The sequence below is a fragment of the Mauremys mutica genome, chromosome 13 (assembly GCF_020497125.1).
Source record: "Mauremys mutica isolate MM-2020 ecotype Southern chromosome 13, ASM2049712v1, whole genome shotgun sequence".
NCBI lineage: Eukaryota > Metazoa > Chordata > Testudines > Geoemydidae > Mauremys > Mauremys mutica.
Window position 1 is genome coordinate 37,810,640 of NC_059084.1, and position 19,121 is coordinate 37,829,760.

At 50.7% G+C, this 19,121-nt stretch overlaps 2 protein-coding genes across 2 annotated transcripts; one reads left to right on the forward strand and one right to left on the reverse strand.

The window, feature by feature from the left end:
* Positions 1 to 3,376: 3,376 nt before the first annotated feature.
* On the forward strand, positions 3,377 to 6,050 carry LOC123348355 (ribonuclease-like). Its single transcript, XM_044985873.1, has 2 exons — positions 3,377 to 3,400; positions 5,601 to 6,050. The coding sequence occupies exons 1-2, from the start codon at positions 3,377 to 3,379 to the stop codon at positions 6,048 to 6,050; spliced, it is 474 nt and encodes a 157-aa protein (XP_044841808.1).
* A 9,535-nt stretch (positions 6,051 to 15,585) lies between these two features.
* LOC123347912 (ribonuclease-like) lies at positions 15,586 to 16,694 on the reverse strand. The gene is made up of 2 exons (XM_044985104.1): positions 16,635 to 16,694; positions 15,586 to 16,143 (listed from the first exon to the last, which is right to left on the reverse strand). Exon 2 carries the CDS (start codon positions 16,123 to 16,125, stop codon positions 15,682 to 15,684), a length of 444 nt encoding a protein of 147 aa, XP_044841039.1. The 5' UTR covers positions 16,126 to 16,143; positions 16,635 to 16,694; the 3' UTR covers positions 15,586 to 15,681.
* Positions 16,695 to 19,121: the final 2,427 nt, after the last annotated feature.

Consider the following 19,121-nt stretch of genomic DNA (forward strand, 5'->3'; position numbering starts at 1 on the left):
CCCCCATGACCTCCTCAATTGTGCTGGGGATTCCTGTTAAATGTCAACAATATGCCAAAACATTTGACAGAAAAAAACTGGCACCCTACTGCCCCATCATAGCCGTGACTGCCACATCAATCTGCACCTGGGAACAGGTGTATTTATTCCCTCTTTGAACCCGAACTATAGGCACCCCAGAGCTATCTTGAGGAAAACCAGCAGAAGGAGTGGATTCATCCCTCCATGTTCCCAGTGAGGGCCCAGATCTTCTTTGTGGCAAAGAAAGAAAGCGCCTTCTGGTCCTGTGTGGAATTCCAAGCTCTGAAAAAGATTACAGGTACATCCTTACCACTTATTAATGAGCTGTTTGAAAGACTCTGTCCTGCAAAGGTCTTCACAAAGTTGGACCTGGTGAGGATCCAGAAAAGGGATGAATGGAAGACCTCCTTCCATACCAGGAACGGCCACTATGTATATTTGGTCATGCCTTTGCGGTTGTGTAGTGCCCCGGCAAACTTCCTGCACTTTATAAATGACATCTTTATGGACATGCTGGATCAATTTGTTGTCATTTACCTAGATGACATCCTCATTTTCTCTGAATGTCAGGATAAGAACATAAGAACGGCCACACTGGGTCAGACCAAATGTCCATCAAGCCCAGTAACCTGTCTTCTGACAGTGGCCAGTGCCAGTTGCCCCATAGGGAATGAACAGAACTGAGCAACTATTGAGTGATCCATCCCATGTCGTCCGCTCCCAGCTTCTGGCAAACAGAGGCTAGGAACACCACCCCTGCCCATCCTGGCTATTAGCCATTGATGGACCAATACCCCATAAATTTATCTAGTTCTTTTTGAATAACTTTTGGCCTTCACAACATCCTCTGGCAAAGAGTTCCACAGGCTGACTGTGCCTTGTGTGAAGAAATACTTCCTTTTGTTCGTTTTAAACCTGCTGCCTATTAATTTCATTTGGTGACCCCTAGTTCTTGTGTTATGAGAAGGAGTAAATAACATTTCTTTATTCACTTTCTCCACACAAGTCATGATTTGATAGATCTCTATCATATTCCCCCTTAGCTGTCATTTTTCCAAGCTGAAAAGTCCCAATCTTATTATTCTCTCCTCATACGGAAGCTGTTCCATGCCCCTAATCATTTTTGTTGCCTTTTTCTGAACCTTTTCCAATTCCAATATATCTGCTTTGAGATGGGTCGACCATATCTGCATACAGTATTCAAGATGTGGACATACCATGGATTTACATAGAGGCAATATGATATCTTCTGTCTTATTATCTATCCCTTTCCAAATGATTCCCCACATTCTGCACTTTGGATGTTTTCAGATAACTATCCACGATGCCAAATCTCTCTCTTGAGTAGTAACAGCTAATTTAGACCCCATCATTTTATATGTAGAGTTGGGATTAAGTTTTCCAATGTGCATTACTTTGCATTTCTCAGCACTGAATTACATCTGCCATTTTGTTTCCCAGTCCCCCAGTTTTGTGAGAAGCTACAGCAGAGCCAGCTTGGAAGCAGGGAACCCTAACAAGTATAGCTGGCCTGTAATAGGCTGTCTGATTAGCAATGCTACCTGATTGGCTGGAAGAGTCAGCAGACAGGCACTTAAGCCCCACAGCAGCAGTTCAACGACCGCTCAAAGCATTCCTCCATGATCACAATCGTTCCTTTTCTGTCTAGTTTCAGTCCTGCTCCTGCCTGGGACCCAGCCTGGCTCCTGCCTTAACCTCAGCCTTACCCCTACCTTATCTTACTCCGAGTAACCCCCTGGTCCCAACCTTCAGTTCCAATTCCTGACTACCAGCTCCTTCTCTAACCACTAGGCATGACTCCTGCTCCAACCACAAGCCACAAGTGCTCATGTCCTGGTCGCTGACAGGTATAAAGCTTGGTTATACTGCTCTACTTGCATGCACACTAGGAAAGCACTGGACTAATAGCTACATCAGTACAAAAATTGCTCTCTATCCACCCATCCCCGACACACCCCTCTATCTCCCTCTGTAATTACATCTGTGCCCATCCCTATGTGGGAGCAGGACTGGCAGATGCTACAGGACTGTGGGAGGTTGTTATTGCCATGAACATATCTGGCAGGTAGAAATGATGGACCCGCCAAGCTGGGAAGGAGGTCAGGTGTTATCACCATGCAAACTGGGAGTTTAGGGGCCGTGTTTCTTTGGTCTCGTAGAAGCTTCTGAACAAGCTCTTGTCCTGATTTTGCTTAGGAGGTCATGTTGGTCCCTGTTACACTCCTTCACTTCTAGAGTCTCATCAGCTTTAAAGAGGTCCTCTCAGTTCCTTGCATCTGGTGGGATTTGGGACCTGAGCAGGGTGGGAGTTGAGGCCAGCAATCTTGGTTTTATTCTTTATAGGATCCAGTAGGTTAGGACAAGAGAGGCTGGGAGCCCTGACTCCTGGGTTCTATCTCCCCATCCATGAGAGGAGTGGTGTGTAGTAGGTCCGAAATCAGAACTGGACACTGTTCTCCAGCAGTGGTTGCACCAGTGCCCAACACCAAGGTAAAATGACCTCTCTACTCCTTCCTGGAGATTCCCCTATTTACCTCTTTTGGCCACAGCATCATACTAGGAGCTCTTGTTCAGCTGACTATCAACCAGGACCCACACTCTTTGGCACCCCCATTATTCTACCGCAGCAGAGGTTAATGACCTTTGATTGTCCAATAGTAGCTTCCAATCAGGGTGTGGGAGATACGTGACCTGTCTGTGCTAGCAAACAGTGGCTTCAAATATACACTGGGATTTAGCATTTTGCATAATGTTCAGACCATATTCAGAGCTCATACAATCAATCAGAATCCATAAGGTTCACATATGTTGTTTGCAATGTTGTTGTAGCTGCGTTGGTCTCAGGAGTTAGAGAGACAAGGTGGATAGTTCAAGCATAAACAGAGCTATGTGTAATCTCGAAAGCTTGTTGTTTTCACCCGCAGAAGTTGATTAAACAAAATACACTACCTCTCCCACCTTGTCTCTCTAAGGGCTACATAAATGGATTCCACAAACTAACACCTGGTTAATTGTGGAATCACTTTTCCGAGGGGGAATATTTCTGACAGTGAGAGGTTGTTTTATGTATTGAAACAGGTTAAGAATTGGGTAGGAGCTCACTGGACCATCAATGTGGATTTTCAATAAGTCTTGGAGCACTGGGGAAGTTCCAGAAGACTGGAAGAATGCTGATTTTGTGCCAATATTTAAAAAGGGTGTGTCAATATTTAAAAAGGCAGGTAATTATAGACCTGCCAGCCTGACATCGATCCTGGGCAAGATAATGAAGTAGCTAATCTGGGATTTGATTATTAAAGAAATAAGGAGGGTAATGTCATTGATGCCAATCGACATGGGTTTACGGAAAATCGACCCTGTCAGACTAACTTGATATCTTTTTTTATGAGATTACAAGTTTGGTTGATAAAGGCGATAGTGTTGACATAATATACATAGACTTCTATTATGCGTTTGGCTTGCTAAAGCACAATATTTTGATTACGAAGTTAGAACAATACAGAATTCACATGGGAGGTTATGGAATCTCCGTCACTGGATTTTTAAGTGCAGGTTAGACAAACGCCTGTCAGGAATGGTCTAAATAATACTTCGTCCTCCCATGACTACAGGGGACTGGACTAGATGACGTCTCATGGTCCCTTCATGTCCTATGATTCTGTGGAGTGGATGTGTTTTTTGTGAAGTCCCACAGGGATTGATTCTTGGCCCTACATGAGCCTCCAGTGCAATGCTGCAGCCAAAAGGATTAATGGGATCGTGGGATGAAAGGAAAGAGGAATCTTCAGTAGGAGCAGAGAGGCTATTTGACCTGTGTATTTGGGTGCCACTGGAATATTGTGTTTAGTTCTGGTGCCCATGATTGAAGAAGGAGGCTGAAAAATTGCAGAGGGTTCAGAGAAGAGCCACGAGAATGACTAAAGGATTAGAAAACCTGTCTTAGAGTGGTAGATACAAGGAGCTCAATCTGTTTAGTTTAACAAAGAGAAAGTTCAGGGGTGACTTGATCACAGTCTAAAATTACCCACATGGGGAACAAATATTTAATAATGGGCTCTTCAGTCTAGCAGAGGAAGGTCTCACACGACCCAAACAGGAAACAAGATGAACATTTTGAATGGTGAGGGTAATTAACCATTGGAACAATTTACCAAAAGTTGTGGTGGAGTCTCCATCGATGACAAGTTGTTAAATCAAGACAGGATGTTTTTCTAAAAGATCTAATTTAGGAAGTATTTTGGGGCAGTTCTCTGCCCTATGCTATATGGGAGGTCAGACTAGATTATAACTATTCTGTCCTTAGAATCTATGAATCCAGAGTGACTGTGTTGTAGGGGGAGAGACACAGGAGGTCCGCAGCAGGTTCTCTGTTTTTTAAGAGATTTTTTATTTTTTTGACACACCGAGGCCCTTACAAATGCACCCCAGACATTTGGGATTTGCAGTAAGTGTCTTATAACAGGGAGCAGTAAGTGAATCCAGCTCAGTCACAGCTTCCAGAGCTCAGCCTGACACAATCTTTTCCCAACATTAACCTACCATGACATAGGTAAGTGATGGGAAGGGGCAGCTATACAATATAATGGGCACTAGGGGCAGCAAAGGTGGGTAGACACACCCTGAGATGTTTTGGAGGATCCCACATCTCTGGTAGGACACGTGCTGTCTAATCCGTACCCTTGCCCTGCCTGCTGGGCCACTACTTTTAATTGCAAGATATCAGGAAATTGTCCTTACCCAATTGTTTATTGTTTTCCCCTCCCTCTCCTCCCCCTACGTACCTAGCTGGGCTCTATATAACCCGCCCCGAGACAGTCAGGAGGATCAGGGCGAGGTTCAGCTCAACAGACGCTGGGATCCATTGTTCTGTTGACAGTGAAGGAACAAGGACTTAGGTAAGTTGCAGGAGATTCCACCAGCTGGGAGCGAGGAAAGAACAGTTTCATATTGGGATTCTATTGCAGGGTTTCTTTCTGAGAGGCAGCATGATCCAGTGGCTATGGAAGAAGAGCTCGGAGCCAGGACTCCTGGGTTCAGAGCGTGGGGAGCAGTGGGAGAGAGGACAGGGTGTAGGGGCTGATGTTAGTGGGGCTCAGTGCAACGTGCCGCATAGTGGGGAGGGAATAATCATAGAATCATAGGACTGGAAGGGACCTCGAGAGGTCATTTAGTCCAGTCCCCTGCACTCAAGGCAGGACTAAGTACTATCTAGACCATCCCTGACAGGTGTTTGTCTAACCTGCTCTTAAAAATCCCCAATGATGGAGACTCCACAACCTCTCTAGGCAATTTATTCCAGTGCTTAACCACCCTGACAGTTAGGAAGTTTTTCCTAATGTCCAACCTAAACCTCCCTTGCTGCAGTTTAAGCCCATTGCTTCTTGTCCTATCCTCAGAGGTTAAGGAGAACAATTTTTCCCTCCTCCTTGTTACAAGGAGGGGGCTGGGCTTTGGGGGCAGAGTGGGATGGGAGAGAGAAGAGGCTTTGGGCCCAACAGGTTCCACGGAGGAGGCAGATCCCCACCCCGAACCATCTCCCCCTTGTGTCCCCGCTGCAGGTCAATCCAGCAACAGACACAGACATGGCTCTGAGGGGACCCTGCCCTGTGCTCCTGCTGACCCTCGCCCTGCTGGCTGCCTCTGTGGCTCTGACCCTCGGACAGAGGTGGAACCCACTGAATGACGTATTCCGGAGAAAACATGCGGACTTCCCCAAGACCGTCTCCACCAACAACAACGCCTATTGCAACAAGATGATGTGGGACCGGGTGATGTACTTGAAATACAGCAACACCTTCATCCATGCGGAGGAAAAGGATATCAGAAAAGTCTGCACAACGGCTGGGTTATCCGCCGGGCCCTACCAGTACGAGAGCAAGAATCCCTTCAGCATCACCATCTGCACATTGAACCCCTGGAGCTTCTCTTACACCGGGACCAGCGTATCACAAAAAATCGTCATCGCCTGCTTGAATCGTCTCCCTGCTTTTTATGTGACGAGCATATAGGGCCAGCGCTAGGCATGGAGGGCAGGCAGGGGACCCTGCTGCTTCCTCCCATCTGGCTCCGGCTCCTTTGTGACAGTCACCACACAAAAGAGGTGGCTCCTCACCTAACTCTGAACACAGGTCAAATTGTACAGGACAAATTTCCTTCCCTCACCCTCTGCTGCCCCTAGTGCCCATTATACAGTACAGCCGCCCCTTCCCCACCCCTACCCTCTGCTGCCCGTAGTGCCCATTATACAGTATAGCCGCCCCTTCCCCACCCCCACCCTCTGCTGCCCCTAGTGCCCATTATACAGTATAGCCGCCCCTTCCCCACCCCCACCCTCTGCTGCCCCTAGTGCCCATTATACAGTATAGCCTCCCCTTCCCCGCCCCCACCCTCTGCTGCCCCTAGTGCCCATTATACAGTATAGCCACCCCTTCCCCACCCCCACCCTCTGCTGCCCCCTAGTGCCCATGATACAGTATAGCCGCCCCTTCCCAGCCCCGACCCGATCCCACATGTCATTTCCCAGCTGCCACAAATAGCAGTCATGTCAAACTCTGTCCTTTCGTTAAGAACTATCCACCAGTTTCACCCTGCCGGTGTTGCGTATTCACTCTAAGAATGGATAATCTTCACTTTTGTCATGTTAAGTGTTATATTTGTCGTTGTTCTCTTCATCAGTTTTGAATATTTTCCTCTTGCCTGCCATTCTCTGTGCTCCCTAAACTCAATAAAACCTGAAACCTGCAAAGTAATTACTGTATTACTGTAACAGGATCGGCACTTGCCTCCCACTAGCGCCGCCTGTCTCTGGTCAAGGGTGCCTGCAATCACTCAGTTCTTTTCAGCAGGCCGGCACCCACCTCTGACAAGTGCCCCCTCCGGCCGATGGATCTCTTGGAGGGTCTTTTGCGACTCAGTCCTCTGGCTAAGCTGCCTACGTTGCCCTCCCCTCTGGGGTAAACTGTCCAACCAGGCCTATCTCAGAGCCCTCAGTAATGTCTGTTGCCCTCTGCGAGCTCCAACATCTCTGTAGCCCCCACCCCCACCCCACGCTCTGGTGCTCAATCTGACCAACAGGCCGAGGTCAGTACTCTAGCTGGCCAGTGTACATGTGAAAGGCTTCCTCCCTGGATGCTCTTTGCCTGCCCTTTAGTCCTCTGACCCCAGCTCTCCAGCTGGGTCAACCGCAATTCAGCTCCCTTCTGGAAGTAACAGTTCCACGGACAGTCCCTTCCCTGAGCTTGTCTACATCCCCTTGTTGGGGGTGGGGGTGACGGGTTGGATCACAGAAACCCCCTTGGGGCTGCCAACTGATGTGCCAAGACTACTTCTGCCCATGCTTTCCCTGCCAGCTCGGGCCTCCAGCACCCTGTCTTGCTGAGCCAGACATGCCCGTCTGCTCCAACACAGACCCAGGGTCTGAACCACGTGCCCCAAAGCTGCAGACAACTGAAAGCAGCTGACAGAAGTGTTCCTGTCTTTAACACTCAGATGTCCAACTCCCAATAGGGTCCAAACCCCAAATAAATCTGTTTTACCCTGTATAAAGCTTATGCAGGGTAAACTCATAAATTGTTCATCCTCTATAACACTGATAGAGAGATATGCACAGCTGTTTGCCCACACCTCCAGGTATTAATATATTCTCTGAGTTAATTAATAAGTAAAAAGTGATTTTATTAAATACAGAAAGTAGGATTTAAGTGGTTCCAAGTAGTAACAGACAGAACAAAGTGAATTATCAAGCAAAATAAAATGAAACATGCACGTCTGAGTCTAATACAGTAAGAAAACTGAGTACAGCTAAAAACCTCACCCTTAGAGGAATTCCAGTAAGCTTCCTTTTACAGACTAGTCTCCTTCTAGTCTGGATCTAGCAATCACTCACACCCCCTGTAGTTACTATCCTTTGTTCCAGTTTCTTCTGGGTATCCTAGGGGGTGGAGAGGATATCTCTTTAGAAAGCTGAAGACAAAATGGAGGGGTCTCCCAGGGATTTAAGGAGACTTTCTCTTGTGGGTGGAGACCCCCTCCTCTTTCCTATGCAAAATTCAGCTCCAAGATGGAGTTTTGGAGTCACATGGGCAAGTCACATTTCCATGCATGACTGAGTTTCTTACCAGCCAAGCACATTCCTGGGAAAGCTCCGATGTGGATTGGCATCTTCGAATTCATTGTTGGTTTAAGTGGTTCTTGATTGGGCACATTAATTTGCACATTCCTTTCAAATGAAGCTGACTAAATGCTTAACTAAGGTTACTTAGAAATCAAGCAAGTATACAGCTAGTATTCCTAACTTCAGGTACAAAAATGATGCATACAAATAGGAAGAATGTATTCAGTAGATCATAACCTTTACAGAGAGATGTTACATGGCATAAGTAGCATAAACCATATTCCAGTTATATCATATATACATTCATAAGCATATTCTCATGGAGACTTATGGGGTACACCATCACAGGGGGGTGGGACCCAGGTTCACCCAGTACCCTGGGTCCCAGCCCAGGGACCCTGTAAGAGGCAGCCATGTGCCACATCTCTTTAACTAACTGTATTTCCCTTTGCACTTCCCTGTAGCCTGTCTTAAGTGAGTATTGGAAGCCAGCCAGCAGCTATTCCCTCACTTCCGTGGTCCCTGCCAGCAACTACCTGCCTTAGTCCTTGCAGCTCCCCGGGTCCCTGCTCGAAGACTGATCTACCCAGACCCTTTCAGCTCCTGCAACCAGCTTATTTCCTTCTCAATTTGTCTAGCTTCCTCTTCCAGCCATTGAATCATGTTATCTGCTAGACTGAAGAGTTCGGTATCAAATATTTATTCCCCATACAGGTACTTATAGACTGTGCTCAAGTCACCCCTTCTCTTTGTTCAGCTAAATAGATTGAGCTCCTTTGAGTCTCTCACCATACAGCATGTTATCTGGTCTTTAATCTTTCTCATGGCTCTTCTCTGAACCCTCTCCAAATTATCAATATCCTTCTTCAATTTGCTGACACCAGAACTGGACACGGCATTCCAGCAGCAGTTGCACCAGTGCCCAATTAAATTGAGCAAATTAATCCCTCTTCTTTTACTTGAGATTTCACTATCTATGCATCCCACATTAGCCCTTCCAGCTACAGTGTCCCGCTGGGAGCTCATGAGCAGATAATTATCCACCAAATCTTTTTTGAAGACACTGCTTCCCAGGGTAGAGTCCCCCACCCTACCAGGATTGCCCTCCTGGTTTCTTCCTGGATGTATGACTTCACATTTTGCCAGATTAAAAACAGGTTGTGTGTTTGGATAGATAGATTTTTACAATTTGTTTTTGACCAATTTGCATCTCCAGTAATAATTGTCTTCCTGACAGCACAAACTTCAAAGAGATGGGCTCATCCAGGATTCAGACCCCGACCTCGTCCACTCAAAATGAAACCCATATCCCTTAGATTTAGATCAGGGGTCGGCAACCTTTCAGCAGTGGTGTACCGAGTCTTCATGTATACACTCTAATTTACGGCTTCGCGCGCTGGTAATACATTTGAACATTTTTTAGAAGGTCTCTCTATAAGTCTATAATATATAAACCAAACTACTGTTATATGTAAAGTAAACAAGGTTTTCAAAATGTTTCAGAAGCTTTATTTAAAATTAAATTAAAATGCAGATCTTATTAGTGTAGTGTGATCCTTCCCCTTGCTTTTCCTTGCTGAGTTTTCCAATGTCTGGTGGCACCTATTTAGATACTTTAAGCTGCACACAGGCCTCTGAGGTTATAAGTTGATAACCGGCTGGCAGGAGGTCAGCGGCTGGAACCCCAGATCAGTAGCTGAAGTGAGTGGAGCTGGCAGCTGGTACGGCTGAGCAGGGCTGGAAGCCTGGACCCTGTCTGGCAGGGGGCCTGCACTGGACCTCCAACTGGAAGCAAGGTGAGTGGGGCTACATGAGATGATGATGATGAAGTTGCACCAGCAGGTGGCACAAAGGCTCCATTGTCTGTGCACCAGCAGGTGGCACAAAGGCTCCATTGTCTGTGCAATGAGAGCACCATGTGGTGACAATTAGAGGTGAGGTGCTGGCTGCAGGCCTTTCTGCACAAGTGGTTTGTTGGTCTAAATCAGGGGTCGGCAACCTACAGCACGCGTGCCGAAGGTGGCACACGAGCCAATTTTTCATGGCACGCGGGGCGGGCTGAGCTGCTCAGCCCGCCCCCACTCTGGGGTTCCCGCTGCTGACCCCTTACCAGCCGGGGTCCCACTCAGCACCCGCTGCTGGCCTGGGGGATGGAACCCCAGGCTGGCAGCGGGATGAGACCCCAGCTGGCAAGGAGCTGGTGGTGGAAACCCCAGAGTGGTGGCGGGCTGAGCTGCTCAGCCTACCGCTGCTCTGGGGTTCCCGCTGCTGGCCCCTTGCCAGCTGGGGTCCCCCCTGCCGCAGTCCCACTCAGCGCCCGCTGCTGGCCTAGGGGAAGGAACCCCAAGCCGGCAGCGGGCTGAGAAGCCAGCTGGCAAGGAGCTGGTGGTGGAAACCCCAGAGCGGTGGTCGTCAGCCCACCCCTACTCTGAGGTTCTGGCTGCTGTCCCCTTGCCAGCTGGTCCATCATCATCATCTCAGCTCCGCTCTCTGTCAGCGATTCATTGCCAAAAAAGCAGCTGGGAGCGGCATTCAAATATCACATGGGGAGATTCCAGCTCCTGCCCTTTGGGGGCAACTTCTACTCAGCCAATAAGGAGCTAGGGAAGGTCCCTGGGGCAGCTCCCTGTAGGAATATTAATAAAGTTGATAATTAATTGGGTAATTCGTTGGGGTTTTTTTCCTATTAAATTTTTATTAAATTTTAATTTCACACACACACACACACACACACAACAAACTACATCTATGTGGTAATAATGTGCTACCTAACCTTAATTACACTTGAAACATTTCATTATATACCATATAAATGCTTAAAATATTTCAATTATTTGTATTACCATTTGCAAACAAATCAAATTTGTTTATAAAAATCCAACTGGTTTTACGTCTTATTCTGCCTTATCTTTATTTTATGTACAGAGAAACTGAAACACAAATAGGGTAAGGAAGGAAGTGGGCCAAGAGGAGGGGAATTAATTGGTCAGTTAATTAATGATATCTTCCACTAAGGTTTCTGTTTCACACACTGTCAGACAGGCCTGAAAATGTCATGTAGGGGTCTGTAATAAAAGCCAGCATCTGACTGGCCACGTGAATCGTTGCAAGACATATTCCTGGGGGAGATTTAAGGAGTTATGTATCTCTGCTAAAAATTATGTTTCTCTTGGTCTGTGGGTGAAGACAGGCCCCCAAAGAGCGATCCACATTCTCCTGACAGATGCGTCTCTCTCTCTCTGGCTGGTCACATTACCAGGAATTAACAGCACTCCTTGTTAGGGGTAAGACAATGAACTTTTGGAACTATGCCTAGGAAGGGCAGCAGACGACACAGTTATTCCTGCAGGACAAGCTGCCGGAGGGCTTGATTTTCTGAGGTGGGGTCATGACCACCCTGGTTGAAACTGCTGGGGAAAGAACTCGGGGATAAGAACTTGTAGGTGGCAGGGGAATTCTTTGTTTGTTGGGTTTAGTATCTAGAAAGCACCTTATGATGTTGTCTTATACGTCACCCTTTGTGTCCAATATTCTGGCTCTCGTCACTTGAACCTCGGTTCTGTGCTCATCCACTCATTCTTCTTTGCCCTATGGATCTCAGTGATGATCCTGAGTGACTCTTACCAATTTCCTTTGGGAACCACAAACCCAGATGCTCCAAGAGCGCCTGGTGGAACGGGGATGGGCACTCCAGAGGGCTGGAGGCTGGGCAAGTGCCTACAGCTCATATGTGCAGAGAGAACGAGGCCTGCAAATTACCGCTTGTGTTCCCAGAGGCTGCTGCTTTCCCGGCAAGCCGGCCTCACACAAAGGGTGGGGGTGGGGGTGAGGCACCACACAACCCTGGGTACACCAGGAAGTGTCATAGGGTGAAAGGGACTTTTAGTTAATTCTCTTAAAGACAAGATCTGAGTGAAATCTGAACTGTGAGGCTAAGGACTGTGCTCCAAGAGAGAAGCCACAGAACCGCTAATTGGGCTAGTCACCTGGCCCGGCTCCCAGCACAGTGCTTGGCTGTGGTGCAATTCTTTCCTGAGGGTGTCATGTGAGTCTCCTGATTCACAGGGCTCCCAGGAGAAGGGGTAAACTCCCCCCACAAACCCCCTGTCCTACTGCTGGGAACCCTGCCTGATCTCTCTCAACCTGCGGTCCCCCCACTCCCACCTCGCCTGCAGCTGGAACCCCTCCCCAGTGCCTACACACACACTCCTCCAGCCTGCTCTCCCGCCACCACGCCCATCTCCTGCTGCTGATCGGGACAAGGGGGCTGGGAGCCGGGTTCTGTTCCCAGCTCTGGAACTGACCATGGAAACTCCCCAGGCCCCAGAGCCTGCAGGGAGCTGGAACGCTTCTCCGGAGCTTGGAGATCTTCCCCAGCAGGTACCCCCATGGCAAAGAGACTCACCATCCAGGCCCGCCCTCGCAGCCGGGTGCTTCTCCCCACTCCAGTCCTGCTGACCAGCCGGCTAGGCCTCTGGGGGCCCCTTGGCAGCTGTGACCTGCTCCTCTTGCCCCTTTCAGGGTAATCCAGAGTCCAGCCCAAACCACAGGGAAACCCCATGTTTGGTGGCCTCCATGCTGAGGAGGCCCCCATCCGGGGCTTGTCTTTGGTGTCCCTGGCAGCCTTCTCTTCTTCCCCCGGTCTGAGGAGAGCTAGGGGGAGCCAGACCCTTCCTCCGGGCTCCTGCCACTTTCCTGTCCCTGCCCGTCAGAGTCTTCCCCGGGTCCCTGACCCTCTGTTCCCATCCTGTCCTCACAGCTTCTTCCCAGCTGGCTGCGGAGAAGCTTCTGCCAAGCTGCTCCCAGCCTCTCCGGCAGTCACTGGGCTGCATTTCACACAGTCTTCCTGGCCCCCTCAGAGGGAGCTGGGGTTGGGGTTCAGATGAACATGCCACCACATGCACAACTGTGTGATCCCTGGGCGGAGACAAGCAACATACAGCTGGTGACTCTTCACCAGGGGAAACAAGCCAAACCAGGTGTGCGATCCTCCTGGCGACGAAGCCCAGGTACATTTCACCTCCATGTAGCTGGCCAAGGTCAGCCCGAGGCCCCCACCTGGTGTCACTTCACCTAGCTACACAGAGCTAAAGTGCAGCACCTTGCTCCCGGAGGCCGTCCTATGGGGAGGACAATGGTGAGTCTCCATGCAGCCAAGGGCGGCTGCCTTCTGTAGAGTGCGTGAGACTGACTGTGTGTGTGTGTGTATCTAGCAGGTCCTGCCCCTTGTCACCCAGCCACAAGCCTGTGGGCAAACCAATCAGCCTTGCAGCCCAGCCCAGACTGGGGCATTTGCCAGGGAGAGCCCTGGCTGGGAGCCCAGGGGAAATCGCTGCAAAATATCACCCAGTCTGCATCTCTCTTTCCCTCTGCCTCTCTCTGACAGCTGGCTCCATCGCTCAGCAGGTAACGCCCGGCCTTGGGAACCAAGCGTTGTGAGGTTTGCATCTCACCAGGATGTTCCTTGCTCTTTCAGATGGGCAGGGAGAGTTTTGTACCAGGGAACATCTGAGAATTAACCCTCAGGATTCCAACCCCCCACCCAGAGTCAGTCTCTCTCATTCCGTTCTTTGCATGAGCCTTATTTGAGTTCTGCCTCTTGGCTCCACTATCCTTCCTGCCCCCCAGCCCTGCTCCCAATCCTGGGAAGTGCAAAGAGCTGGTGGGGGGTGGGGCGGACATCACAGCAAGATGCTGTGCCCTGGGACGTTACGACAGAACATGGCTGCTCCTTCTGGGGAATGTGGCCAGAAATGGTACCAGCCGTGTGTGAGGGTGTTTGTGTGGGTGTGTGAATGTGCGTGTGTGTCCATATGCTCTGCTGTCCCCAGTGGGAGGGGAGGAGTCCTGTTGAGGTGTGGGCTGCTGGGAGGTGTAAATTGGCACGTGTATTTGTATGGGTTTGTGTCTAGTTCTCCATGTGTCTCTATGTGTATGTGTACATGTTGCTAGGGCGCCTCCCCCTGGCCGCAAAGGGGATTAGCTCCATTCAAGTCTGCGCCCCTCTTCTGTCATGTGCTGTCCCCATGGCCCCTCTCTCTCTCAGCGTGCTCCTTCTTCGGACTTTGGCCCTCCAGTCTGGCCACTCTCTGTGTTTCGCCCCCGGGGGTATCACAGTCCCAATGGATCAGCTGTCCTCATGCCGCTCCAGACAGGCTTCCAGTCCCTGGTCAGGTCCGGTGCCACTTTCCCAGCGGCTGGTAGGGGAACCCGAACCCACGCACTGCTCCCGGTTCCAGCCTGGTTACCCCTCTGTCCAGCAACTACGATCTGCTCCAGCTCAGACCCTGTTTCTGTTTCCCTGGGTGTGTGGCCCGGTCTGTGTAAAGGGCTTGGGGGCCGAGTGCTGTGTCACAGCAAAGGGGCACTGCGGTGGTGATGGCTGCTGTACGTGCCCTGGGAGCTGCAGAGCAGTGGGTGAAGGGGCAGGGGCAGGATAGGCCAGCTCTGCCTCCCTACTGCAAACCTGCCTGGGGCACAGCCCAAGAGGTGTCTGTGGGGCACAGGGACCCTTCCAGCCCCATAGAGACTTTGGCTCCAGGCACCTGAGCCATTCACTGGCAAACCTCAGAGGAAACCTCTTTATTCCCAGATCCCCGTCCCTGACACGCACCTGGCGCCAGTCAGACCCTGCCGAGCTGGGTCAGCATTGCAGGTGGCGCCCTCCTGTACCCCGTTCCCCATGTGCCACCGAGCCGCCCAGCCTGTGGCCACACAGGGACTAGCGGCAGGGCCTCTGAAAGGGAAAGGCCTCATATCCAATCCCCACCCCCTTGAGCCAGCCAGTTCTGGGGCCAGGTCAGAGCCAGGGCCCCCTAAAGAGGAAAGGCCCCGGATTGCACTCCCCAGCCCCCTGAGCCAGCTGGTCCCCTAGGGCTGGATCGGAGCCTCTGCACCTTATCCCATTCCCTGATCCCTCTGAGCAATCTAGCTGGATTTCTGACATGCTGCTAGGGTTAAATAACGCTGGAAAACCAGTGACTCTGCACCCAACCCCCACAAAAACTCTCCCCTCATTCTGCGTTTGCAGGAAAGTATTTTATTGCAAGAAGCAGCGAGAAAATTGAACTCAGTGACAGCTTCCCCAGGGCTCAGCCTGAGACAACATCCACACAGCATCCAGTGGATCAGGGATGGGGAAGGGCTGCACAGTATAATGGGCACTAGGGGCAGCAGAGGGTGGGATGGAGAACAGGCAGCTGTCAAGGGGTTCATGGGAATTTTGGTCTATCTTGGGAGACTAAAAGAGGGCACCCAAACCAAATTAGTCTGAGATTCTCAGTGCCAGCTGGGGGGACTGGGCACCCAGATTTTCACTCGTGTGGATGGGAACTGGGCACCCAGCCTTGGAAATCCCCCTGCAGGCCCCAACCTGCCGGCTCATGGGATAAGGGGACACACTGATTGCCCCTGTGGAGACTCATGGTGGGTGCTGCTCAGGAGAGGCAAGGATGGGGCAGGGGAGCCCCTAGCAACCTCAGGAGCAAAGTGGGGCCAGGGGGCAAGAGGGATCCCCTGCTTCCTGCTCATGACAAGTATGTTGGCTCTAAGTGCACGGGCAGATTAGAGTTACAAGCCACGCGGACCCTGGTGACGCGAACTGAGGCCCTGTATCTACAGTGCCTCGGGCGGGAGCCAGGTGTCTCCCGGCACGTGGTGACACGGAAAGTTCTTTTGCTGTCATAGAGGTTCCTCTTGATGTGTCTCCCTCCGCGTCCGCAGATGTCTCGGAGCTGGCCAGCGGGCTCGTGGATGAAGGTGTTGATGGGTTTGCAGACAAGGTGGGTCAGGCCCCTGCGCTGCATCAGGAGGTCGCAGTAGTTCTGGTTGTTGGGGACTCTGGACCTGGGGAAGTCAATGTGCTGGTTCACAAACTGCTGGTAGCTGGCGCCTTCGGTGAGCTGGGCCAGGCCAGTGGTCAGCAGGACAAGGGGCAGCAGGAGTACAGGCCCCCTCGGGGCCATGGCCATCTCTGTCACTGGATCAACCTGCAGTGGGGAGAGGGGGAGATGGATGGAGACAGCATGGGTGGGGATCTGCCTCCTCCCTGGAACCTCCTAAGCCTGAAGCCTGGGTATCCCATTATCCCCTCCCACCCTACTTTGCCCCCAAAGGCCCATCCTCACCCATGACCTCATCCCACTCTGCCCTCAGGGTGCCTCACCCTCCCACCCCTCTGCCCCAAATATGGGAGAGTTTTTTATTTTTGTCACATGGCACCTAAATACCCTGCCCAAGATCTGGGCCCCCATTGTGCCAGGCACTGCACAGACCCCAGTTGAGATTAGGGCCTTCCCCCTCTAACCACTGTTCCCCATTCCCCTCCAGAGGTGGAGATAGAACCCAGGAGTCCTGATTCCCAGTTCCCCTGCTCTAACCACTGGATCATACCACCCCCCAGAAACAAACCCTGGAGTTTCAGCCCCATGTGACACTGTTCTCTCCTCTCTCCCAGCTGGTGGAATCTCCTGAAACTTACCCACGTCCTTGTTCCTTTACTGTCATCAGAGTGATGGATCTCAGTGATTGCTGAGCTGAACCTCACCCTCATCTTCCTTCCCGTTGTGTAGCAGGTTATATAGAGCCAAGCAGGACCTGGAGGCGGGAGGAGTGGGCGGGAAAATCCTGTAAACAATTGGGTCAGCAGGACTTCCTGATATCTGGCAATTCAAAGGTGTGACATAGTAGGCAGGGCATAGGTGGAGAATAAATATCAGGTGTCCTGCTAGAGACCTGGACTTCACAGAAACATCTCAGGGTGTGTCTACCCAGCAAATGAAGGTGTGATTTTAGTGCAGGTGTGTGGGGACCTGGCAGATGGGTATGTTTGGGTATGTTAGAAGCTAAGTGTTTAGACTTCAAGGACGAGCTAATTAGGCTGTGAGCTGTGCCTGAGATGCTGGCCTTGGGCTGGTTCTCATCTGCCAGTAGGCAGTAAACAGGATAATAAATCAGAAAGTTGTACAGGATGACAATTACCCTCAATGACGTTATAGCTGTGCCTGTGTGTACCTTATTAACCAATTAGCAATTGCTTGATTGCCGGCCATAATTGTATATAAGAGCATGCTGGAGAGAAATAAATGACTTTGCTACCAATCACATTGATTGTTGGGCTCTGTCCGTGCCCGCCTGAGAGGCACCGAGACGCAACACAGGTGGGCAGAGCTATGCCAGTCATAATCCAGCTAGTGCGGGTAACAATAGTGAGCAGCACAGGCTTCATCATGGAGTAGCTGCCCCAGTACCAGCCCACCAGAGATCCTGGGTACCTACTCTGGTTACCAGCCTCTGCTGAAGTCCAGGCCACTATATCTCGACTGCCCTTCTTACCTGTATTAGCTAGATTAAAGCTAGCATAGCAATGCTGACGCGTGCTACAAATACTCTTCATTTGCTGCAGACAGAGCCTGAGTCCTGACCCACTGGCACCTTCCGAATCCGGCCCAAGCCTAGAAACTCGCAGCTCTGCTGGTTCCCCTCACTCCTGACCTGTGGTCCCTGCTGTCCCCGCCCTGGGCTCTCCCCACCCACACACGCAGAGCTCTGCTAATACCCCTCGATCTCAGCCTGCAGCCCCCTATTGTCCCTCTGCCCCGGGCTCCCCACAGACACATTTGTGCTGGTTTCCTTCAGTCCTGACCAGCAGCCCCACCACCCTCCCTTCCGCAGGCAGCCCTGAACTTTAATGAGGAACTATAAAAATGGCTTCTTCTCATCTGATTAGCAGGCCATCAAGTTTCCAAAAGCAGAGCAGAAAGAGAGCATGAGGCAAAGCTCTGCATCCAAACACCCCAAGGGCTGAGATTTTATCAGGCACTAAGGAATTTGGAGGCCATGAGAATTAGTGGGAAACTAGGCATCTAAATCCTTTTGTTGATTTGAAGGTGGCAGTCACAGGACACATATCCCTGGGGGTGTTGGGGTGTCAGAACAGGAAGAGAGGAGATTAGCCGGCTCCCAGTAGATCAAACTCAGACTTAAGGGCTGGGTGTGATGACACACCTCACACACCCACGTATGGTGGCCACTCACCAGGGCCAGCTCCAGGTACCAGCGAAGGAAGCAGGTGCCTGGGGCAGCCAATAGAAAGGGGCGGCACTCCTTCCATTATTGGGGTGGCACGTCCGGGTCTGCGGCGGCACTTTGGTGGCAGCTCAATCGGGTTTTTCTTTTCTTTTCTTTTTTTTCCTTCACTGCTTGGGGCAGCAAAATAGCTGGAACTGGACCTGCCACTCACACAATCCCAGAATCCCAGAAATGGTGGTACTTCTGGGAATGAGGTGACCCCACTCCCACCGGCGTGATCTATCAGGACATGATGTGAATAAGGTCATGCCACATGAAGGACACCATTTTGAAGAGCGCACCACTCTACCCTCATACATGCCAGATCACGTGGGCCAGGGCAGAATGGTGCATTCTTCAAAATGGTGTCCCCTATCTGATACTGGACAAAAGCACATCCCATTGTGTCTGGGGACAAGCCACCTAAAAAGAGGAGTTTATGGTTCAAAACCAGACGAATGGCCAACCTGCAGCTGTGTGATTCTTTCCCTTCAGGATAAGAACGATTCGCCGAAGGAAAAAGAATTTCGAGTGGATGCCATTGGGTGTCTGCCCTATTTGTGAGGGGCAGAAATGTGCCCTTGGAATTTTAATAATGAACAGAGAGAAAGAGAGAGATGAGAAAGAGAGAGAGAGAGAGAGAGAGTAGTGTAGTAATTTTTTTTCTTTTGGGATTGAAGCCAGGTCTGGAGTTTTCAACAGGGCCGACCAGATGGGGAGGTAAGTGGGGCAATTTGCCCCAGGCCCCAGGCTCCGCAGGGGCCCCCACGAGAGTTTTATGGGGCCCCTGGAGTGGGGTCTTTCACTCACTCTGGGGGCCCCGGAAAACTCTCTCAGGGCCGGGCCCCCGGAGCTTCTTCCGCTCCAGGTCTTCGGCAGCCGAAGTCCCGGATCTTCA